The sequence below is a fragment of the Pangasianodon hypophthalmus genome, chromosome 6 (genome assembly GCF_027358585.1).
Source record: "Pangasianodon hypophthalmus isolate fPanHyp1 chromosome 6, fPanHyp1.pri, whole genome shotgun sequence".
In the NCBI taxonomy this organism is placed as follows: domain Eukaryota; kingdom Metazoa; phylum Chordata; class Actinopteri; order Siluriformes; family Pangasiidae; genus Pangasianodon; species Pangasianodon hypophthalmus.
Window position 1 is genome coordinate 10,408,944 of NC_069715.1, and position 25,833 is coordinate 10,434,776.

Sequence of the window (25,833 nt, forward strand, 5' to 3'; positions counted from 1 at the left end):
TTTTTGCAGTGTGTTAATGTCAAGTGCCACTATGGGGGAAGAAGAGGAAAAAAAAAAAAAAAAAAAAAAAAAAAAAAAAAAAAAAAAACCATAACCACCTTCATACAACATCTTATTTATAGCCATAAATTAATCATTAAATGTTAAGCACTGAGGTAAAAGGTAACCGTTTTTGACATTTAATCATGTTAGTTGCTTATTGAGGTCTTTGTAAGCTAGGAATTTTATGTAGCTTGATCTTGAATATCCCTGTATGTTGCCGTGTAAGAGTGTGGCCTCCTGCTCATATTGTTGCAAATCTTTTGGCATGTATTGGCTACCAGGCTACTATACTGCATTTAAAATATTTAGACAAAAAATTAAATACGTGGTGAATCAAGCACTCAGTCCCTTTCACAATATCAGACCACCACATCACCTTACTCCTACTTGTAAGGAACTGAACTATGGTTCCCTTGGACAAAGAATGAGACCCTCTATTTTTTTTTCTGAGTATGTGTGGAGTTGGTATGCAAGTGCCCCAAGACACTGTTAACACTCAAACCAAACACACAAGCAATTTTCAAGCGGTTTGTAAAATAGAACGAGCCATGCCCTAATCTACGTTACCCTGTAAGAGAATGTCAGATGATCCTGGTTGTCATCGTCATCACTGTCATGTTCATCTATCACCAGTTTGAGAACATTCTTCTGACGACACAAACATCAAGTCCAGTTTGTTAACCCACTATAACCTGTCCGTTGAAATCTGTCTCACAATCACTCAGACTCAGAACTGTGCAAGTTACCCTGCAAATCCATGCATGAACCTGCTCTCTAGCAGTGTTACTATGAAGCTGAATGATATTTGCTTTGGAGGTCTGTAATGGTCTCCATCCACACACTGCTCAACCACACAACAAGCAGTGTGTAGGCTGTGCTTTACCAAATGTGTGAGAAATATTTATAAAAACCTGACTGGAAGATGAAAATTGTCAAGGGGTGTATTAAGGTTAAAAGATAAATGCCACAGATCATTAAGTGCTCTGAAAAAAAAATTGGGTGTGTTAATCTGGAATGCTTAATAATTAATGCTGTAAAAACCTTTAGTCAAAGATTCATTAAGGATTCAGAAAGGAACTCCAACACGAGACGGAGTGAGAAGAGGTTAGCTGAAGGAATGCGGCAGAGAGCTGAGCGTCGTGCCGAGAACATGGTACATAGTGTCACCTGTGTATGTGAAGAGAGCGATGGAGAGGAAGATGATGGAGGAGGAGGATAGAGCAGAATGGTTTTCTTAGGGCAGCTCCGCAGGCCATCGCTGCTTCTGCTAGCCTTCAGAGAGACAGGAGAGGAGCGAAATGTGCCACATCACTCTCGAATCTCATACTACTAACCACAAACATGTTTTGAGCCAAAGTACACAGCTAGAGTATATAGACACATTCAAAATAGTTTGCTCTCCGGCTCGCTTTGTAATGATAACAGTGACCCAAGAATGACAGAGTAACAAATACAACAGATGCAAACTGACGGGTAATGAAAATGAAAAATTTGTTAAGATAATTCTGAGAAAAAAAGATTTTTTTTAGGAATTTTTTTTAGACCCATTAGGAATGGTTAAAACACACACACACACACACACACTAAACACAAATAATTAACAAATAATTCATAAATGTGCTAGCAAAGCACAGAATCAAATAACTGAAACAATAATCAAACACCATGTATGCTTATATCACCTTTACATAAATGAGTCTATTTACTGTGAAACTAGAAATGGAAAAAACTACTAACTACAGCAAGCAGGAAGGCTTTATGGTGCTATACGGTTACTACACTGTGGAAATACAGCACTATAGCTATAAAGCTGAGCTCAGTCTGGCCACAGAGGATTACCGGATATCACTTCACACTTTATTGCTTTTACTGAGCTTTAGCACAAACAGATGCAGAGTTCCTTACAGAACAAATTACTATCTTTATTTTTTTGACTTTGTGAATAAACTCAATATAATAAAATAAAAAATATTAAATAATAATAAAAATAAAATTCAATATAAGTGTTCTTTATGGAGAACATGCTGCATATTTCTGTCTACATTGAATAAATCAAGTAAATTTTGCCAATTGTAAGACAGACACACTGGCATACTTTAGGTTTCACTCAAGAATGTTCTTTTTTGTGGATCACAATTGAAGATGTCCACCTTGATATTAATTCCTATCAGCTCTGGCAGCCAGCTGATGAACGGGTCAGTAATATTCACTGGAAACAAAGTTATAAAATCAATAAGAAGGCAATATAACTAATAAATAAACACTTTGGGGATGTGCTGTTATGAGAAAATAATCAACAATGGGGTGGCGTGATGAGGGTGAGCACCACTCCAAAGTTGTATTTTGCTATAACAACATACCCCCAAATTGTTTTATTCCTGCCATGCTCAACAACGCTAACATTTTTATGCATTAAAGGACAGCACATCATACTTTCACCCATCATATCCATTTATAAAGTTTATGTTGCTGACTGGAGAAACAGTCAGTTCCTGTTATGCTACAGCAGCTTGTCAAGTTACTGAGAAACCACAAAGCCCTCCGTTCTGAAGACTTTCCTGTTTGCGAAAACTTAATGTTACAGCTTTAATTCTGTTACAAAGCGCTGACACTGGAGACTCCTTCCAAAAATGTTAAATAAGCCTTGCAGAAAACTAATTAATATTATTAACACCATATTAACAATTACATCTGCCATACAAGTCCCTGTGTAAGTTGTCACTATAGATTTAGACACAATAATACTACTTTCCAAGCTGCTGTTACAGAAGATTAAATCAACACCTTCTAACCAGTCAGAATTTAGATTTCAACAGTGCTGTGGTATACATTTGTTTATCCAAATTCCCAATTTGCTTCAAACTTATTAAATACTGTGGCCACTGAAGATATAAGAAGAAGAAGCAGGGAGGTCCAACATCTTAAATTCAGTTAAACTCATAATTTTTCCTTAGTAAATAAATAGCTATTTTAAGTCTAAAACATCACTTTTGTAAATGTTCAGCCATGAGTTGGTCCATCCCTATCTTCAACTCCCAAATACGGTATCTAGATTATTCTGGATCTTTATATCAATCTAGATCTACAGAAAGAGTACTATGGGGAAAATAGCAGGGTATAGCAGGTTGCTGGAACACTTTCCTACGTCTATGGCCGTACCTGTTTCCCTGTATTGGGCAAAGTCTGACACTTCAACATTTCCTTATAGTAGAAACTCATCTGTTTCTGCAACTGCATTCGCCTCTGAGGGTTTGCACACGTGCAAAGAGACAAACATTTACAGTAAAAATCGTACTGCTGAAAGCAAGGGATTAGAGCATCATTACAGGTCTGATATGTTGACAAGTAGCACACAAGGTTTAGTTAAAGTCATCCTAGCCAAATGAACAATACAAGCTGATAGTTGTAGTAAGACACGCAACATGAAGGCAGTGTCAGGGCTTATGCATGCTCTTTACCTTTCTCCATGCGGGAAGTGGTGCCAGCTGCACTGGCTCTTTCAGAGAGGTGGATGGCAGGGAGGGAGACAGCGCAAGCCCCAGATCAGGCATAGAGTCAATCTATGAACCAGTGGAGTGTAAAATGACAGGTGGCGTGACCAATTAGGGGCCGGGAAACGCCGGCCACAGCCAATAATGAGCCACCGTCACAATTCATGAAAAGACGTAGAAAATAGAGAAAAAGAGACAAAGCAAAAGATGAGAGAAGAGACATATGCACAATGACAGAGAAAGAAGAGAAAGGTGTAGATATTAGACATACCTGAAGAATGTCATGCATTAATGAAAGAACACAGAGAAAATAAATCACTAAAGGTCTGCTCGGACATACAAGGAAGTGATGCACAAGCAAAGGAGCTTGAGCACTCATAGTAAGAGTAAGCTGAAAGAAATGCATCAAAATAAATGAATTAAATGATACTTTTCTTGATGAAGAGGTGCATACTCTGCACCACGGCAGACATCTGACAAACCTATTAGTCTTGAATTATTCCAGGAAGTAGGCAGGCCACTGAATAAACTGCTTCAAAATATAGTTTTATATAAATACAAAGCTAAAGTGTAATCCGAATTAGAACCGGTGGCAGCTTTTACACTCTGTACTCGTTGCAACAGTAGCAACTCAAATGTTCATGCATGCACTACGCCATAGTTTCTGGCATTACCTGATCCATACCACACATTGTACAGCAGCAGCCAGTTCAAATAATACAGCTATTATTTATCATTATTTATCAGTAATTAGCTATATTCAAGACATAAAAAAGCCCAGTGCCTGTTTTTTGGCGTTTGTGTAAGGCCAGGCCAAGAATTTTTAATTCAGAGCACCACTGTGAATCTACAGTCCAGAAGATATTGGTGTCAACAAACAGCGGTGAGCTGAAAAGCATCACGATCCCCCACAGTGGTGCTAAGAACACAGAGGGTTCAGCCTGCTATAAAAAGCATGTACACCTTCAATAATGCCACACATTCCTGCTGGTTCCTCCATTACGGTGGATCAGACACACACACACACACACACACACACACACACACACACACAAAATCAGCTCACTGGCCATTCAAGTAGGTCATGTTCTTAGCCTTCTTCTTAGCCTACACATTCCACCAATCACCAACAAGCAAGAACTGCTTAAAAATTTTTTTTATCCAAAGCAATCAAATTATTCTTTTCTGTCTCCAAAATAGAACTTAGTTCACTTAATTACTTAGTTCAATTATGTCTGGAATAAAAACCTTTATTAGCAATATGACACGAACGATCACTAAAAAAAGGGCGTTACTCCTATACACGTGTACATATAAACATTCATTCATTCAAATTCAAAAAACACTAGACTGGATCCAGTGTAGAACCATCTTACATAGCAATACCAATGACTGAAGTCTTCATTATTATTATTACACTTATACAAAATCGTTATTAAACTATCATCCAGACTCTGGCCTACCTGTCTTTTGAGTCCAGTAGACTGTACCGGTGCATTCTCCTCAAACTTGGCTAGCAGCTGAGTGGCCATGGACTTCACCTTGTTGTTGTTAGCCGCTGCAGTGGGGTCGACCCTACGCTCCGTTAGAGCCGTGGCTACAAAAGTTCGCTCATCACGCACTGGCCGCTGAGGCTCCTCCTTAACCACAATCAACAACCATTAGAAATTGAGCTATAACAATCCATATTGCTTTGTCATTAATGTTAGGGCAGAGGGTATACACTTACATCTTCAGACTGGCCGGTCTGACTCGTCTTTCTCCTCTTCCCCAATCCGTCAAGCTCCTTCTCCTTCTTATCCTGCTAAAGAGTACAGCCATGATTAAGATTAAGAGCTTACAAAATACGTAGCTCATTTAATATTTCCATTCAATATTGTTGGTCTTTCTGACACAGTCCAGCAGTACAGTACCTTGGGGTTGCGTTTCCTCGAGATGTTGATGCTTTGACCAAGTTTGCTGAGGAAGGAGATGGGAGACTTAGTGCTGGCGATCAGCGCAGCCTTTTCCTCTGGACTCAGGTTGTGGTTTTCTAAAACAAAAAGCAAAACCTTTCTAAAAGAGCTATAAACCATTTAATTGGGTTGAATAAATTTTATTCATCCCCAAGGGGCAATTGCTGGCAATATTGATTGTCAAGACAAACTACAGTCTAAAGGTTGGAAATCAATGCTTTCAAAATAAAATCCATTTTGCAGCATGATTGTAAAATCTAAAAACATTTGTAGGGAGCTGTAAATAACAAGAAAACATTTAGCTGTGTTCAGAATGCTGTACATTATTCCAGAGACTCTGAATAGGATCTAGAATGATGTTTGAGTAAGTTATAGGAAACTAATCAGCAGGAGGTTGCTGTGATAGAGTTACCATGCCTAACAGCACAGTGTTTTATTTCTCTTTTAACACAGCAAAGACTTAAAATTTTTAATTTAAGAATATGCCATTCTTTTTTCCATTTATAGTTACATTTAATGTTGTGGAACATTCGCAAGTCCATTTCTGTTGTCACTTCGGTTGTATCAGTTATAAACACTCAGCCATTTTTCATTTTCTCTTAAAGTTAATAAGACAAAAAATGCAGTTTGTCATTATTACTGGGAAACTGAAAAGCCCTTCGTCCTGAAGACTTCCCTGTGTCGGAAAATGTCAAAGTTACAGCTTTACCTCTGACTCTGGAAACTTGTTCCAAAGATGCTAAATAAAGATCTTCTCACAGAAAACTTCAACATATCATCATTGACCCACACTTTTAATTCATTTGTGTGGAGTTTCCACCATAAACATCCCTATGTTAGTTATTAGTTAGTTATAGAAATGATAACTATAGAAACAAGAACAAGCATACACAAATCTGTCACACCTTCCGATCAGTCAGAATCGAGAATTCAACAATGCTATGGCATAAATAAAATTAATATCCAGATTTTTTTTTTAACTGTCTATGTTCAGTAAATGGGTTCAATATAAAGGACAAATTTGTAAATTAAAGTATCTAAAAATGTAAATTAAAGTATCTAAAAATGAATTGTGTATATATAATTGTAAAGAATTATGCATATATAGTTGTATGTACATACGCGTGTAAAGAATGAACATAAGCACACCACTACTCACCACCAGGGGGCACTGTGTCCTTGAACATCTCATAGAACTGGCTGAGGTACATGACCATGGAGAGCTTGTCAGGCTCCACTACAATAGACATCTCCTTCCCAGTCATAATGGGCGAAATCCCGAACTCCTTCTCAGCAATGTCAAAAGCCAACTGGTTATTCTTCTCCACGTCCTTCTCGTCCAGCGAGTCAAAATCACTGTGGATTTTCAACACACACAAACACAGTCAAGATTTTTATCGGCAACATCTTCACATCTGAATCTGCTCCTGAGAGCCTAAAATAGGGCTGTGTGTTTCAGACGCTGTAATAAGCATTAAGCAGGTCAATATTAAAAATATTTTAGGTACCGAAGAGACCGGAGAACACTTCATAACATCCGGACTATTCCATTATGCACTATAACACTGTAGGAGCTAACTAATCAAAAGCACTAAGCTGGGTATTTAGTCTAATGGACAATCAGGAAAATGCTAATGTGTGTCTTAGAGGTAATGGGTCAATCAGCTGAGAGAGTGAAAGGGTGATCTGTTCATGGAAAGCTATTAGAACTACTAATGGCCAAAATAGCCTGGCTCAGATGAAACACAGCAGATATTCCCAACTATACTTTTGTTTATGATACAGTGCTCTCAACATCTTTTACAATACAACAGGCAAATACAAGCAGACCATATCTGCTTTTAAGAGATTCGCCTGTGAATTATTAGCTCATTGAAATTTAGGAACATGTGTATACACGCTTTTAAACACAGAAAGGCAAACACATGATACGCAATAAAAAATAGTGTTAGCTAGCTAGGACACAGGACACTAAGCACAGATACTAGCTAATGGCTGAGACTAAAGATTCAGGTAACTAGCATGTAGATGTTAAGTTGTTTATATAAACAATGTAAAGGCACAGAAACCATGGAGACAAGTCAAAATGGTTGACAATAACAACATTTCTCTCAGATGTGTTGGTAAATGCATAAAAAAAATCCTCCTGACTAAAATTACACTGTAATTACACTTAGCATTGTTTGCTAACTGCTTTTCCATGGATTCCAACATACTGACAAATATAAACATTGTGTCACAAGTCATGAACTACAAACTAACAAAATTTTGACATCTAAAATTTTAACACAAAAGTTAACTATTCATACAGAATCTTGTTTTAAACATTGTGACTACCTCCTCTACTTAGCATAGCGTACATCTATCACCTCAAAATTACACTTCCAGATAACTCCACATTAGTCACATACAATTGTAATAATGTTTATTTTTTAATGTTAAAATCACGCTACTGTATCATTTTAATGTACAAGTCTGTTCTCCAAAATGTTCTGTGTTAGTTAGTTAGCTTGTTAGTTAGTTATTGTTTATTTATATAAACCAAGCTGAACATATCAGTTATTAAGAAATTGGCCTGTGGATTATTCGGTCATGAAAATTCCTGGTGCTTTTAAAAGAAACTCATGAATAGGGCTTTCAAACATGAGAAAGCAAACACTGATGTTAAAAAAAAAAAACAATGGGCATATCGCACTGCACATGCTAGCTAGCTTAAGGCGTAGAGTAACAAACAAATCAGCTGGTAGATGTTTACACAGACAGTATATACACACAGTAAATGCGGAAAAGAGACAGAATTGATGAGAACATCAACATTTCTCTAATATGTATTAGTAGATTTCTAAGAAAAATCTCTCATCATTTGATTAAACTTACACTGTAAGCACATTTAGCATTGTTTGCTAACTGCTTTTCCATGGATTCCACCATATTAACAATTGTAAACGTTATGTCACTTCTCATTTTGACTTCCAAAGCCATGAGTGTCTCAGGAGTGAGCTGTGCATATAGAAACTTGTCTTAAACATGAGGACCATGACCCCATTTTAGCATAGCATATGACACTACCACCTCAAAATACATCTAGATAATTCTAAGTCATACAATTCTACCCGTGCACATTTTGATGTTAACATTATGCTATGTCATATTATGTGTCCGATATACTACAGTAGATATCATACTACAAACAAGTCTTGAGAGCACTCACATGAGGTCTGGCCTGTAGCGATAGATAAGGGCACACAAAGCCAAGCCACTCTTCCATGACATGGTGAGATCAGACACACTGACCCCTCTATAGCCATCCGTCTGCCTCTGACACCAGTTTAGCAGCTTGCTGGAGCGCGCTACAGACTCTGGGGAGAAAAAATAAAAGTGCATCCCAATTAGCCATTGCTCTGGGAAAAGCTTTCATCATCAAACAAATCATTTAATAAGGTCAGCATCCATGGGGAGGAAAAATATCAAAGCGGGTTTTATTTACTTAAGGCAAGGTAACTGGCAATCTTAGAGGTGGACGGATTTGAATTATGGTTAGGAATGCCATTTTGGTATTTTATGTGTGAAATATATTCTGTTAGTTTACACAGACGCAGTTGTATTAAAATCCAAATGACACTGCAAAACACCCGTTATTGACAGGGTTAGACATCTGAGTATTGACAGAGTCACTAACACAACAGAAAGACATTTTAGAGTAAACCCTCCTGAAGTAAAGCATCATGCATGTGGGGTTTAGTCACCCTCACAGTTACCTTGGAACTGCTTCTCAAGCAGAAGTTCTAGAATAAAAATAATAAGGTATTAAGTTGCAAGTTTCAGGACTGTCCTGTTAACTCAAATACACACAACAATATCAGTACAAAAATGGCACACCATTCCTCGTGAGTTTGGGAGTCGAAGAGTTGACCACGTTCTCCATGTCGATGCGAATTTCCCTGGTTTCCCCAGTGTCTAGGAGATGCCGTACCTTTACATGATGGAGAATACAATATGAGACTTCATTCTCATTTTGACAGTGATGAATCCTTTTCCTGAACTACACACACAAAGGCAACGTGTGAGCTGTCTCACCTGATTGGGCCGGAGCAGGTGCAGACTGATGTTGGGGTAGCGTGTTGTGGGATCCAATGTGTACTGACTGTAGTTCTTACTCACGTTCTCTGGAGTGGTTTGTGGGAGCAGACGATATATACTCTCCCTAAGAGCCACAATTATGGTTACAATAGCACAGGACATGGGGTCAGTCCCATTAAACACAGACCATTAGTGACTCAAGATTTTACCCAGGAGATGCAATGAAGACAGTTTAAAGCACTTACGGCAGATAGGGCATGTGAGCATGGGAAAAAATGACGAGTGCAGTGTGTGTTTTACAAGCTCATGATGCAGACATGCTTGAGGCATTAATGAGCATTGTAAATTTCACAGATTACATTAAGTTTGTTATGGAGATCTTCTAAGGTAAACAACACGTTAAATTACAGGTACTTTATATAACACATTTATAAAGAGAATCACAAAAAGTAACACAAACAACCCAAGATACCAGGAAACACTATTAAAAAAAAAACCATAAAGGCAAAAAAGGCTGCTGTTTTTACACTCAACATTTAGAAAGAATTGCAGAACTGGCCCAAAAACATCTTGGGTTTTAGTTCTAGTTTATTTTCCATCTGAGACACTGAAACAGGCACAACGACAATACTGAAAGTGACTACTATTAATGAAACAAACATGACAATGAACATTATAAATGCACTAAAAACCTCTGAAGTCAAATCCCATATGATCACAAAAATGAAAGGATTTCTGTAAAGAAAATTTTACTTCATGCTGGTACAGTTTTTGAGAGGTTAAATTTCACGGTTGTTTTTGTTTGTAGTATATGCCAGTGTTTATGGTGTAACATGCTGCATGGAGTCTTGTGTAATCAGCAATAAACAGTGCTGCTAGATCCAGAATTATGCTGTTTTCGACTTGGGAAATGGCAAGTCGGAGGTTAGCATTACATCATTTCCAACTTCCATGTGTTTGAGCTCTTAAGTAGGAAAAAACACAGACACCTCCATGGAAGCTTGTCTTTTGTTTGCTCTGTCCAAACACCAAAAGCTCCTAATCTAGCAAAAATCAAGCCAGATGTATTTACCTTCTCAAAACCACAAACTGTATGGCCAGTGTTATAGAGTTATCTAACGCATTTCTATATTGATTGGTCTAAAGCAAATACTACTAAAATCTCTTTACCAAGCTGAGAGGCATTTTCTTAGGCTCTTCCTAGTCAAAGGTTGGAAATTCCAAGTTAAGAGCTTCAGTCGATGCAGTATTAGTTCCTACTGGTGCCAGTCTTACACAGGTATGAAGAATTATACAACTGGAATCTTTGGTACTGAATCCTGGGGAATGTGAAAAGCCTAGTTCCACATTCCTGGTGCTAAACGTTCTGGTACTTTGTGCAACACAAGTTCTAATGTAGTGGAATGAGTGCCTCACCTCTCCGCCAACACCTCGAGAGGAGACGCGCCCTGTGCCCAGCTTCTCACCATCCACGCCGAGTCCATGGCCGCCAGGAAGCCTCGTGCAATGCCTGTCCCCATTGGCCAGAATGGCTGCACAAAACATGTTTTGTTCTTACTTGTCTTAACTTCAATATAATACAGCGCAGAAACGCATAAGACAATAAGATAGGTGCTCTGAAAAATACATTTTTGTCATGTCCTTTTCTCTCACCTCCAGAAGGCTGTCTCCAACTATAGCTACGAGCAGCTGGTGGCCGTTGCGTTGGCGCACCAGCGCGGCATTTTCCGAGGCGTACATGCACGTGAAGTCAAACATGGCCACATCAGGCTGCCCGTAATGGTTGATGGCGAAGTCCAGCTTGGGCAGCTGGTGATTGGTGGAGAAGTCAGCTGCCTCTCTGGCGTAGGACAGCAAAGCAGCTTGGTCCACATTAGACCTGGATAGAAGCATCTCTGTGTCCACATAATCCTAAAATGCAGGCAGGAAAACACAATATCAAACGCAATTCTGAAATGACAGCACAAAATGGTTTCCACAGTGTTACAATGCAAGCCAGTCAGCTATGAAACACCAGATCTCATTTATGTGGTCAGAGTAATTGCTGAAATAAATGAACCCATTCTGTGTTAAACACAGAATTGGCTGTATTTAGATGAACATATAATTCAGCAGTGAGAGGCTTTGAGAGGAGCTATGCAAGACTCATGGGTGAACAATTTCTCTCTGAATCATGCTGCTATACCTGGTCTTGCTCAGCTGACAACACCATCAGCCTCATCACTTACCCAGCCCTCTAAAACACAGACAGTTTCTTCCTAGACATTGGACTTACAAACCACCTTCTGTGTGTTCCTGGGCTTTCACAACCCTGTGTACACGTGCTCCTATGTAAGTAAATTACTGCTTAGCCCTGAACCTTTTAATAGTTTAAAGTTAACACTTAACCTTAGCAAAAAATTGTCTGAACACACCTGATCCTTACACATGAAACAAAATCATTCATTCTACACCAAAACAGTAGCAAAGTAGCAAAGAGGCTGAGAAAAGGAGAGAGTTGTTAAACATAAGGATTATTATACAACAAGAGTATAGAAAAGGAGACAATATGGAGCAGACAGATTGTGCACCGGGTAAATCCCCATGATCACTCACGTGCAGAATGACGCCCTTCTCCAGCAGACTCTGCTTCTTGGCAGTCATCACAAAGTAGTGCGTGTCATCCTTATAGTAGACAATGTTTTCCAGATCAATCCCTGGAGTGGTAAATTAACCAAGGGTGAGAAAAAATACTGAGTGAGAGAGAGAGATAGAGAGTGAGACATGCAGCGTTGATAAGCATGTAAGCATTTCAAAAAAAAGGGGAAAGAACATCATTAGTTTCCCCTTGCTGACATAATGATAGCCCATTACAGGAAAACCAAACCAGTCTGTCACACACATATTGTATGATAGACTGAAACCAAGAGTAGCGATTACACGACTGGCAAAACAAAAGCAAAGGCTCTTTAGCCACTGCCAACTCAGCACAAAGCTGTCAGCGCCAGGACAGGGGCAGACAGACAGGCAACTGCTAACCACACTGATGAACAACCTCAGTGCATAATTCCACACTAGATTCCCTTCAGTTTTCTGGTCCTGTCAGGACTGTAGCATTCTGTACGCATTCTGTTTGGCTCAAAATATTCATTAAATTTTACAACTAAACAATCATTTTTTTCAACAGCAAATTTTTTGCATGTCTCAATGTCTCTAATGAATATATTATGTTTAAAAATCATGCTGATATTGATTTATATTATATCTATATTAAGTCTTCAGGTAACATGCTGAAATAAAAGTTCTGTGGACAGATTAAAGGCAGAGCTATTTTTCTTTCTGATCTGACGAATACACAACGCACACTGCAAAGCCTCCTTGGAACAGACGAAACACGTCTGACTTATAATTAATGGTCTACAGCTAAAAAGGAAGCACTTTATCTGGCTTTATGTTTATCTGGAAAAATCATCAGATGTCACGGCAGCTGCAACTGGCCAATTTTTTTTTTCCTTGCTTATATCTTGAAGCCTCAAATTAAAAAAAACAAAAACAAACAAAACTGTAAATATATTTCACCAAAATAAAGTTTACTTTAATCTTTAATTCAATTTTATTTATATAGTGCTTACAATGGACATTGTCACAAAGCAGCTTTACAGAAATCCGGATAGAGATTTAGATTTATCCCTAATGAGCAAGCCAAAGAGAACAGTGGCAAGGAAACGCTCTCTGAGACGAAATGAGGAAGAAACCTTGAGAGGAACCAGACTCAGAAGGGAACCCATCCTCTTCTGGATGACACCTGATAGTACAGTTATGAGTCATTACTCATTCACAACTTACTATACTATATAGACAAGCAGTGCTATGTTCCTGTAAATATCATGCTGGGTAAGGAGCCAGTTGAATAAATGCAGCGGTAAATAGTCAGTTTGCCTAAAGATGTCTAAAACCTCACTAGGTAAGTGTGATTTCCTGTCACAGTGAGTGTCATGCTTTGACCAAGTTGTTGGACAGCTAAACAGAAGCCTAATCAATTCAGTCTTTAATCAAATACCAGCTGTGAAAATGGTCTGTGATGCTCCTGCACTATAGTTTTAATGGAATCTTTACATGAACTTTTCTCCCTTTGACTTGTGGAGGGTAACTAGATTTTAAAATAATGTAACTTTACTTGTAGTTGAGATACATGTAAAGTGTAGGAGAACCCATAGTTTTCAGAGCTGTATAGTGTATAGTAGAAAATGATCCAAAATTACACCTCGTGAAGGGTTTTCCCAGGCCGACACATGTTATAAAAACAACTTTGGGTATAAGGGGGAAAAGCTAGCTGAGTCAGTGTTATCTTCTCTTTAATCATCAGGCCAAAAAAAGTGCTGACAATGCAAAAGCATCAATCATTACAAACATGCCCATACCAGTGGCTTCCCTTAGATCCTGAAAGAACTTCTGGTTGAAGATGAAGGCCACCCCGCTGATCTCCTCCACTTTGGCCTCAGCTGTAGTGTTGCGGTTAATAAAGTTGGCCGTGATGGCGATGGCCAGCTTGCCCCTGAACTCTTTCCTTCTGAACCCTGGGGGGGAAGAAAAAAAAAAAAAAAAAAACAGAGTACGCAATAGCTGCACAATCAGACTCAGACTCAGCAGCAGTTCCACAAAGCCTCTTTAGTTCCATAATGCTTATTTTCTAGAGGATTGAACATCAGAGAGAAATCCAGATAAAGTTTCTCCCACTGAGTGCCTCTTGTTAAGTGTTCTAAGATAGGAAAGTACCCTCAGCACAATCTCACAACCAGAGCCAAGAGCCACTGCGGCATTTAATCATGATTGTGATCATTCTCAAATGAGAAAACCAGCTAAATATGTGAGAAAAGCCCCAAATCTGTTAAAAGCTTTTTTTCTGTTAATTTAGCAGCATAATCAGTAGAATAATCACACCTTTTACTTATTCAGCAGATTAGCAGCAAAGCTGTGAGATTATGCACAGAGGCTTAGCTAATGGGACCCTTAGCTGTATTAAGACCATAATGAGAAAGGAGGCATGTAGATAATTGTTTGGTGTACCTGACAACGTGTTTCTCCTCCCATCTGCCCCAATGATGACATCAAACTCCAGCTCGCTAACAGGGTGGGTTTTAGGATGGACTTCAGCTCTCCAGCCAATCCCTGAGGGGAATACATTACACAGTTTGGGAACTTGTGGTACAGACTTAAGGCACAAGCTGTGAAGTTTGTAATGAGGAAGTAGAGTGTATCACAAGGACATTTCAATTATATGTTAAGGGGACATGTGGAATCTCCATCATGCTTAGCATTGAAAAATAAAAAGGCCGTCTTACTCTCATTCTCTTGGTCTTCTGGGGGTTCGATGAGGCCTTTGAACTCCACATTGACATGGATCTCGATACCTAAGAGCAGAGCCATTTTCAGCAACATCAATTGCAGCTGACGAATACCTGCGGAGAGCAATACCGAAGCACATCAGCATAAACCCAACTCAGGAATTTTTCCAGAAGTCATTAAGTATGTCTCCATCTACTCACTGATATGGTCTATGGAGCCGGCACAGAATTTTCCGTAGAACTTTTTTGCGCCGAGACCCCGCAGATCCTGAATGGTGAAAGGCCACAGGTGGAGGACATTGTTGCGGGAGAAAGCATCTCTCTTCTCCAACAGGACCACCTTGGCTCCCAGAAAGCCAAGTTCTATAGCCGTGCGCAGGCCACATGGTCCTGCTCCGATGATCAGACACTGTAGAAACACACAAAAAGGTATAAGAGGAACATGAGCTTTTGGGGTCTGGAGATTAATCCTATATTCACACTGACAAATCATTTCTTTCGCTTGTAGTTTGCCCGTTGTTGGCATGTACCAACTGGTTAAATGGCATCTAATTGCAGGCAGGCATATACTATTTAAGAAAATACCAATTCGTAAAATGCACTCAAGTATACGAGCTGGAGGCTGAGCTGAAGTCACTGCAATGCACAAGCTCCTTATAGCTTATAATGATGGATGAAGGATGCAATGTCTACAGCAGCATCTGGGAGGTCTTTCTGCCATGTTCTGCCAACTTCTGCTTCAGTAGCATCCAAAAACCAGTCTGGATTTGAGTGGGACTGGATAGTGCAATCCCGTGGCTCTAAAAGTCCTCTTTCTCACAGTGCCGATCACAACAGAATTCAGTATGCCACCGTGCAAGACTACTTTTTTTAAGCTTTAAATGACAACAAAAATAACTGTGGGAGAAACTTCTATGGGAGCAGATGGGGAAAGAAAAAAAAAAAAAAAAAAAAAAAAAAAAACACCTATCCACTTCATGCAAAGGGATATAAAAAATATTAACTGTCCATTAAAGCAAAAGAAAAATTAAAAAAGGCTTTTCCCAGCACAGTCTTGTGCAGTAGAACTGGCTTCTTCTAGTCTAGTTTAAGACTAAAAGTATATATGGCCTGCTTTCTTTACCATCTGCCTGCATCTCCTTGCTATCCTTACTGCCCCACAGCAACCCACATCAGTGACTAATGAATTTATTAGGGAACTTGCCTATGTAACCCCTAATTGTATCACACGCCATAGGATTGGTCCAAGGAATCATTCAAGCCAATCATTTTTTTTCCCACTTTACTGCACCGCTTTGTCACTTGCTAGTGTAGGGTAATACCAATGTATTAATGTCACTGCAAATAATGTCTTGGTCTTTTGATACTCATATCATACCTTAGAGTTAGCACAAGCTCTGCCTTTCTTGTACTCCTTGTGGCTGGCACGTTTGTCTAGCTTGGCCCAGAGTGCTTTCGCCTTCCAGTAGTTGAGCTTGGACTTGAGCTTGTGGTAGAAGACTCGATACTCACTGGGCTTGAGCTCAAGGAAGTCACACAGCTCCTGAAAAGCTTTAAGGGTCCCCTTACAGGTGGAGGCCTGAACGAAGCGGTCAAAGAGAACGTGTGACTGATTGATCCCCTCTCCTGCTGCACCGACACCTCCATCTCCCATGGTCCCTCACCCCACACAGGGGACTACGGGATTTCTCCAGACCTGCTTAGTAGGAGTCTGGTTCAACTCTCCACTTCAGACATCTTCATCCTGAAAAAGGAAGTGAACAAAACAAGGTCTATTCTTATCCACAAGGCACTTGTTAGAGGAGGATCTCATCATGAAGGAATAAGTCAGTCCCACATACACATACAGGAATTGTTGCAGCAGACTGAAAACAGGTCAGAAAACAGAAAGTTACAGAGTGAGAGCTATGAAGAGACAGCTATTTCTTTGGAAATGTATTAAGATCCTTCACTCTGACAGGGGACATACCATAAAGAGTGTGTCCAATAGTCCAATAGTCCAATCAAGTCCACTGAACAATAACAGGAAATTCAAAGTTCAAGATATTTCCATTGTAATTGACCATTTTATTTTCCTTTCTTAGGAACTTCAAATGAGGAGTGTAATTTCATGGCCAATTGTACATAGTCTCTTTTCTATGCTTCTCTAGTCTATCTAGTCTTTTGTTATTTTACATCGTGCATTTTAAAAGAGCATTTACAATCTCATTAGTCCTGCACTATATAGCCATAAAAACAACTGCTGTCAATCAGAGTAGAACTAGCCAATCCTAGGGCTCCTTTAGCTCATGTTTGAAGAAGAGGGCAGAGTGCTTTCATCCCAGTGTGTGCAGTTGCCCTGTGACACAGCATGAGGCTTGAAAGAAAAAAACATGCATAATTTGATATCAACCAGATGAATCATATTTTTGTATATACTGGATTCACACCTAAAATTTTAAATCCAATTAATAGATCCAGTTAACATTTGTAGAAGAAAATTCACCTCTTAGAAAACTTTGTTTGTGGAAAAGTATGGAAAACATCTGCAGTAAGATTAACTTGAATTTTTAGCTGAATATATGGTACCAGTCTTTCAAAATACCATAGTTTCCAGAACCAGTATATACAAATATATTAGATGGACAATTAAAAAACTCAACTCTTCTTCTCTCATGCATCATGAATTCATTACGAGTCTCCATAGCTGAGGATGCCACATCACTACAAATATATGAAAGTAGTCACTGGTAGGATTACTCAGAAGAGTAATTTCAAGGGCTAGAGTTTGAGGCACACATGCCTGGTTTAATTTAATATTTATTTATACAAAGGTACCTAAAAAGATAAATAAATGACATAGTAGATCGAATACTGTCTCAGCTGGCTCATCCCAATATTTTATATCTCCATGCTTGTGTTAAATATCTAACCTTACACCCATTGTATTACATAGTAGATCTATAACCTTTTTGGTCAAGGTAATGAACCTGGACAAAATCAGTTAGAAAGTGGAAAAGTGGAAGGAGGGTAAATATACATCAGCCATTCTTGCTTCAGCACATTTTCCACTGTGGGATGTTTTTACCTACATGCTACGACATTGCTTGTCTATTACAGAAACAGACCACAGAAACTGACCACAGTTCTTCCGCCTCAAAAGAGCCTTGGAGATGTTACTTTTTAACATGCTGATTCTCCTACCACAGCCATTTCCAGTTAATAATGAACATTCCAGTTTTACACCGACCAAAAAGAATTTCAGAAAACGAAGTCTAGTGCTCCACAAATTTAGTGGGACATAACCTATTCTTAAAATACATTCATTAGCTAGCTAACAAAAACCTCACTAGCTAGTCAGCTCCTGTCTTTTATCATCTTTGCTAGCTAGCTAAAAATATTCATATGGGCTTGACTCTAGGATAGAAAAGTATCAGTTTTAACGTAATGCTAAAACATAATCTCCTTTACCTCACCACTACTGTTTAGATTCTTGTTTAGCATGCAAGCTATTAGGCTACTTACTGTTTCTAATGCTGGTTTATGTCATGTGGAGTGAAAAAAGGAAAGCTACTAATTGTTCCTACACTGGGAAAACAGAATTATTTAAAATTTTATTATTCATTATTTCAAAACAGGTATCATTAGCGTTAACATTTAGCAAAAACAGCAGAAATATGTCTTGTTAGCTAGCCGTAACTGTATATCCCCACACAAAACTAGCTAGTTGTAGAAAATAATTACTCTTAGATGTGCTAGCTAGCTATCATATTCACATGGGATTGAATATACGACTGAGAAGTATCAATTTTAACATGATAAAATGCTATCTTATGTACCTCACCACTGAAATATACAGGACCTACAGTTTAAATTCTCTATTAGCATACAAGATATAACCTATTCTTGCTAATCCTAATTAGGAGTGAATGTGAAATATAATATAATGAGAAATGGGAAAAGGAAAACTAAACATAATTATTTTATATTTTATTATTCATGATTTCAAAACATGTACCATTACATGTTTGTTGGCTAGCCATAGCTTGTTATCTAGCCATAAATGTATATACCCAAACAAACCTAGCTAGCAACAGTCACAGAAAATCCCCAGATGTGGTCCATTTATCATAGATTAAGTCAGTAGGTAGTCGATTTAGTCAGTAAGCTAAATATATTAACTGCTTTTGGCTGGCCAAAGCATAAAATCTACACACCAAATCTGGCAATGCTTCTCAAGTGGCCAGAAAAATGAGAACACACACTAGACGCTTTCTGAAACATAGTATCTTAAAGTTTATATTAAAAGCTGGTAAATGCCAAGGACAGACACAACATAACCTCTTATTAACAACCTCCAAGATACACAACCAGACACACACACACACACACACACACACTCAAGGTGTGGTTTCTTCCAAGGAAATCTCCACCCCATGGAAAAAGTGGCACAGAGCGGGATGAAAGAGTAAGCAGGTTGAGGGTTAGAGAGAGAGACACGACCTGAGAGAGTGCCAGCTCTGCTCTGCTGTACAAACACATTCGTCCTGCTACCTGACCCCTGCTCTCTGGAAGTGCAGCACCAGCAAAGCCTCCACCCAGCATTTTACCCCTGCCATGTGGCTAAAAAATATGACCAAAAAGGACCAAATCTGCTGAATGTGAAAAAGGTGTGGGTTTTAGTTTTTCAAAATGCGTTCATTATAAAAGATATGCCTTTTGTTTATGTTGTCGATGAACTGCTATTCTACTTAAATTAGCCATGGAGAGAGTAACATGGCCTGCTACGTCTCCGAAGGAAAATATTTCATATAACAGACTATCACATTGCCGCAGTTCTGAGCTTGCATGAGGTACGATATACTGTATACTACATGCTGATAAAGTAATCTGTCTGAAACGTCCAGTTTCTCTGTAAACTTTGTGTAATTTGCTTAAAGAATCCAGGAAGTAACCACAGTGTACTTAAGTAATTATTGTAAATGGAGCAAAAGTTAAGAAAAGTACACAAAGGTGGTAAAAACAGATTAGGAGGGTTTTTGCTTTCACAGCTGATATTTGATACTTTTGTCTGGAATGCCCTCTTAAATGATACACAATTTTATACGATTTAATAAATATAACTCACATATGTGACCTTAAGGTTATTATAAACATGCATTGCCACTGGGATCATATAAAGTTCATTAATCTGATGAGATTTTCTAATGTCAAATAATAAGATTTTAAAATTTGGTGTTTTTTTTTTTATCTATAAGGAGTTGAATCAGCACTCCAATGAGAAAACTGTAGTTTATTTAGATGACTAAAACTCTCACTATTTTTGCACACCGTTCAAAATCACAGACTATTGACTACTCAGTGGTGCAACAGAAAACAATTCACGCTATTGCTAGGAGATCATGAGTTCAAATGCCGAAGATGCCACAGTTATCCATGGTTGGGAGTTCAAGAGAGCAAAACTGGGTGGGAGGGATGGCATATGTTCTCTCTCCCCATCAATCACAGAAATGCTAGCCAATCATGGGCGTCTGTGAGCTCATGCATGCAGAAGGGAGCAGATAGCGTTTTTCTCCGAGTGTGTTATACCACCCCATGATGCAGCATGAGCAGCAGTTTGAAAAAGATGTGGTTGGCGACTACATTTACATTTCAGGCATTTGGGAGACGCCCTTATCCAGAGCGACTTACATTTATCTCATTTATACAACTGAGCAGTTGAGGGTTAAAGGCCTTGCTCAAGGGCCCAGCGGTGGCAGCTTGGTGGTTCTAGGGATTGAACTCACGACCTTCCGATCAGTAAGCCAACGTCTTAACCACTGGGCTACCACTGCCCTACACATGTTACAAATTACAGACATTATGCAGCACAAGAGATTTGAGTAATTCAATGATACAACAGGGCTGGGTGATGTGATGATATTGATACCATGATAAATTATAAATGTCAGAATGTATATTACACACACACACACACACACACACACACACACACACACACACACACACAGTGTCTATATATAAGTGACTGGAAGCAGCTGATTTGATGTTGAAATTTTGTAGTTAATCTACACAATTCTAAAATGGTAACATTTTTACAGATTTGTCTTTTTTCCTCTTTTTGTGTAATTTTTTTTTATAAATAAAAATGATAATTTTTAAAGTAGAAAAAAATAAAATAAAATAAATGCATTTTTGTAGACGTTATATAAATCATTGAACAGACGTGTAAACACAGTACTGTGTTGCTGGTAGTTTGTGAGCAAACCTATGTACCTATATAATTGTCATATGAAATTTGTGTCACATCAACCACCCTTATGATACACACAGCTCTCTAGTTAGCACAAGCAAGAACATTAACTAAAAATGGTAAGTGAAAAGATCCTGATGCTCCATTTCCGCTTAAAGCGTCTTTCACATGAGAATCACTCACTGTTGCTGAAGATGGCACCACATGGCACTCCTACAGTTTGCTGTGAAATCGCTGTGGATGGTACCACTTAGATACCCTAAAGATGGCTGTGGATTTTCTTACTCAGATAGCCTAATGATTGCACTTGCTAAAAACAGTTGATGATCCAGTCTCATTCATCAAACAGTGGATGATTTTAAAAGTGATTTTAAAATAAAAAATGACTCTGATGCTTGTACTGAAGATCTTTTCCTTTAGAATACAGTTGTGGATGAGTAATGACTCATAATCGCACTATCAGGTTTCACCCAGACGAGGATGGGTTCCCTTTTTGAGTCTTGTTCCTCTCAAGGTTTCTTCCTCATGTTGTCTCGTGAAGTTTTTTCTTGCCCCCATCATCTCTGGCTTGCTCATTAGAAATAAATCTAAATCTGTGTCTGGATTTCTATAAAGCTGCTTTGTTGCTAAAAGAGCTATAGAAATAAAATTGAATTGAATTGCTGCATAAAAATCATTAATTTCCCCCCAGATGCAAATCTCTCCTTAGTCTCTGGGTATTATTTTCTTTTTCAGTGCTCCATCAACTGTTCCTATTCCTGACACTAGGAGATCAGACAGCTACAAGGAACTGAGTTCTCTCATCGCTTCATTAAACTATATAACAAATCTTCATTATGCTTACGCTTGAGTAACCAATTAAAATATACTAGTTTTAAAGAAGGCATCTGCATGTTGTGCAGAATGATTTTCCCAGCAGGGTTTTAGCAAGCCAATGAATATTTATGAACACCGGGGTTCTGTTTTACAATTATTCATAACTAATAGTTAGTCTCAAGAAAAACAGGCTAGGAGTTTGAAAAGCTGAACAGACAGGAACTCGACAACATGGAAATGACTCTCCATGGCTAGCTAGACTACATTTTTAGCATTGATACACAAAAAGCCTATCATTTCTGTCTGAAAGACAGGATATTGCATATTAGCTAGTGACACCCCTCTAAACTGTCACCTGTCAGGCTGAAGAGAATGCAGTGGGTTGGCATTCTTAAAGGCAGAATGAAGACCTGATCTGCATGGATCTGCATGGAGCATCAGCATTACAACCCAGAGCAACACTGGGGTCCAGCAGTCCGAGACCATACTGAAAATCGGAATATCCCCCCCATTTAAAACTGGAAATAAACAGAAAGTTTTAGAATTTTTGAAAGATTTAAAACAATAAAAGAAAATCAATATCTTGAATATTCAATATTATGATTCAGATTTTCCTTCATCCCTTCTGTAGAAGCACATGTTCAAATAACATGTTCCATACCAACTGTCATTAAAGCAAAAGAGGGACATACCAAATTCTGAAATTCATGTAAATCTTTTTTAAAAAATGAAAAACAAAATCTAAGATTCTAATTTCCCCTCAAGTTATTGCTGATAATATAATTTGGAAAGAAAAATGCTGTATTAATTTAGAAAAGAATGCAGAATAAAAGCATTTTAGCTCATGGTCTCAGACTTATGGACCCCATGCTCATAGAAAAATGAATTAAAGCCCCTGGTAACATGGTTTCAAATGTAAATAAATAAATAAATAAATAAGTTTGTCATTAAAAAAAAAAGTTTCACAATGGTAAATGTAAAAAATATAATGTATATTTGTAACTACAATTTAATTCTAACTAAACGCTACAAATCTTCCTATTTTCTGCCTGATATGATCTGTGTGTGCATGTTAGATCACAGACTGATTGCCAGTGGTGTCTCCCCAGCATTACAAACAACTAGTCATGAAGGTTTTGTGGTATATTATTGTATTTTGTGTAGATTTCTAATGGCTCACACACACCAGCAAAAATAAAGCAAGATTGTGGTTTGTGTGCACTCCACTGCTACTTCCCCCCCTTTCAGATAGTTTAAAAAAAAAACTACATAAAAAAAACACTGAGCCATAGGTGTACCGACAGGACCTAATAAAAAAAAGCTGTGGGAGAGGGCGGTTTTTATGTTCATGCTTTTAGATTTATGATAGCTGGATTAGGGGGATGTCAACCATGATATGAAATAATTTTAGAGGCAGGAACAAGTTCCTGAACTTTACTGGAAGACTGTGGACGAAGAAGAATTTGGTCTTTTGAAGTGATTAGTACAGATTAATCATGCACACACTGACAAAGGACATGAGCTAACAAGCTAGAAAGAAAGAAAGAGGCCAGTTTTGATTTCAGGTTGTCTTTAACCACTACCACTCTCTGTATAATTCTTAAATAGAAATGATGTGTTAAGTGTTAGTGTTAAACACACTGTTAAAACTGTATGATTTTAACTCTGGTCTCACTTTAGCCAGTTTTCGGTGAAAATGTAGCTTTTTTTTGTTTTTTAGTGAAAACATTCCATCATGAAGACACATTAGACAAACCCATTCACAGATAGAACATCATATATTTATAATTTTAATAATAATAATAATAATATATAATTTTATTTGTATAGAGCTTTCAACAATAGACACTGACACAAAGCAATTTTACAGAAATCAGATCAAGCCAGAAGTGACAGCGGCAAGCAAAGACTCCCAGAGAGAACAAGAGGAAGAGACCTTGAGAGGAACCCGACTCAAATCCTATTCCCCAGATAGTGGGATTATAATTCATTAAACTTCCCACATACAAAGTCAAACAGAACTAAACGTGTTGAAAGGATGTTCAGGATGAGAGTCCTGGGATGACCGTCTTTATGATTGCAGAAGCAGTTCTTAAGTACGAGTATCCAGGTAAGGATATTCACTGAAGCAAGGGAAAGACTAAAGCAGAATTTATTTCAGAAGTGTATTTCAGGCTATTTCAGAAGTGTAAATCTTTATGCTGTACATACGGGATCATCCACATCAGAATAAAGTGTCTTAAGTACAGATGCTCCAAGCAGAATTAAAGCATGGGGATGACTCAGGCAGATCTGCAAGGTGAGATGAGCTATAGCAGCAGAAGTGTGTCAGGATCATGAACACTGGAGAAGTTTGCATGCCAATTTAACAAACAAAAACATGAATCATTTATTAACCTATGGAGATTAGTTTCTGTCCTCAGAGCTTATGACTTAAGTGAAGGCAACATATCCACGACCCTTGATTTTCTGAGTCTGCACTTGGTCTTAAAAGGGTCTTCAATGCCCATAAAGCAAACTCATGCAGCTCCAGATTAGAAGGAAGGCTTTGATCATTAGAAAGACACAGAGCTACTCTGAAGGGAGGTTATAATCATTAAGTGTGCTCCAGGTGCAGTGCCTTCTCACAGCACGGGTTCAGAACACAGGAAGTGCCATGTCACAACGAAATATCTCCAGCCAAGTTACAGTATCAGCCTGCTACACAAACCCCTTCTTTACTGGGTGAGCGCTTCTAGAACAGCGGCGTGATATAATTGGAAACAGGGTTATATTCAGCTCTTTCACTTCACACAGGAAATGTTGTGCAGCTCCTTTCTGCCTGAGTGACCCATGACATTATGCGTGCGTTACATTTCTGAGATTCAACGTGCATAGCTTGTCTCTCATTCACCTCGGCTCCAGTGGCAAAAGATGTGTTCATTGTATCAGGATTAAAAACGAGCCATGCTCGAATAGGAAAATGATCAACAATGGGGTGGTGCGATGCGGCTCGCTGTCAGGCAGAGATAATCTTACCAGCCCAAAATTGACTATTTTTCTATAACAGAAATCTTACAGATTGTTATATAGTGCTGACGCTGGAGACTCCTTCCATAACTGTTAAACAAAGATCTTCTTACTCCATACAGTTCCCTATGAATTAGCTGTTACTAGGGCTGTGCCACATCGCATCGTCCATGATGTACTGGTACAATTCCTCTCCATGATAAGAATGTGTCATCCCATGATATTGACGATATAGTTGATGGCGTGTTTACATGGGCATCTCACACGTAGAACAAGAACAAGCATGGCAGAAGGCAGAGTTCCAACCCTTGACGAGGAAGAAGAATTAATCCCCAAAAAAGGAGCTTCCTCCGTAATATGGAAGTGGTTTGGACACAGAAAATCAGATGTGACTCAGACAGCTCTCAAGACTATATGCTGATGTGACTGGCCAAAAAGATTCAGCAGTATGTTGTTTTCATATCATCATTTATATCGTTATCGCAAAAAATACCAGGAAATATTGTGATATAGTTTTAAGTCTATCTCATCCATCCCTAGCTGCTAATATAGAAACAATACCATGTTAGAACGAGCAAATTAATATAACCCTGAGATTTGCCTTACACATGGCAACATAAAAGGAATCAACACCTTCCGACTAATTAGAAACGAGAATTCAGCAGCGCTGTGGTATAAGATAGTGTACGGACTGACGCTCTGGATATCGAATTAAAGAGAAAAACACACATGGACATCATATCAGTCCGAGAGAATGACTTGTACAGACGTGATCAGTCTCAGCAGAACACAATAACAGCTAAATGATTATGTGGAGTGAATGATGCAGTGAGTCAAAGCGGATGTGTAAAGTCACTATTCATCTGCCGTCCATTTCCTACCAG

The 25,833-nt window shown here is 38.5% G+C and overlaps 1 protein-coding gene across 34 annotated transcripts in view; it reads right to left on the minus strand.

Annotated features, from left to right (window-relative positions):
* The window catches only part of mical3a (microtubule associated monooxygenase, calponin and LIM domain containing 3a), a 102,814-nt gene that overhangs the window by 36,076 nt on the left and 40,905 nt on the right, over window positions 1-25,833 (minus strand). For 20 of the 34 annotated variants that reach the window (XM_034305228.2, XM_034305227.2, XM_053235122.1 and 17 more), the window contains 19 exons: window positions 16,271-16,636; window positions 15,094-15,301; window positions 14,890-15,006; window positions 14,615-14,716; window positions 13,969-14,124; window positions 12,164-12,264; window positions 11,222-11,479; window positions 10,985-11,100; window positions 9,566-9,692; window positions 9,368-9,461; window positions 9,247-9,273; window positions 8,700-8,847; window positions 6,648-6,844; window positions 5,447-5,565; window positions 5,263-5,337; window positions 4,997-5,173; window positions 3,501-3,602; window positions 1,210-1,314; window positions 610-690 (listed from right to left, as the gene is read on the minus strand). In XM_034305228.2, the coding sequence (XP_034161119.2) occupies window positions 610-690; window positions 1,210-1,314; window positions 3,501-3,602; window positions 4,997-5,173; window positions 5,263-5,337; window positions 5,447-5,565; window positions 6,648-6,844; window positions 8,700-8,847; window positions 9,247-9,273; window positions 9,368-9,461; window positions 9,566-9,692; window positions 10,985-11,100; window positions 11,222-11,479; window positions 12,164-12,264; window positions 13,969-14,124; window positions 14,615-14,716; window positions 14,890-15,006; window positions 15,094-15,301; window positions 16,271-16,546 (2,586 nt within the window). In that variant the 5' untranslated portion in view covers window positions 16,547-16,636. The remainder of the gene's footprint in view (window positions 1-609; window positions 691-1,209; window positions 1,315-3,500; window positions 3,603-4,996; window positions 5,174-5,262; window positions 5,338-5,446; window positions 5,566-6,647; window positions 6,845-8,699; window positions 8,848-9,246; window positions 9,274-9,367; window positions 9,462-9,565; window positions 9,693-10,984; window positions 11,101-11,221; window positions 11,480-12,163; window positions 12,265-13,968; window positions 14,125-14,614; window positions 14,717-14,889; window positions 15,007-15,093; window positions 15,302-16,270; window positions 16,637-25,833) is intronic. The other 14 variants (XM_053235125.1, XM_053235148.1, XM_053235127.1 and 11 more) reach the window with 13 other exon arrangements.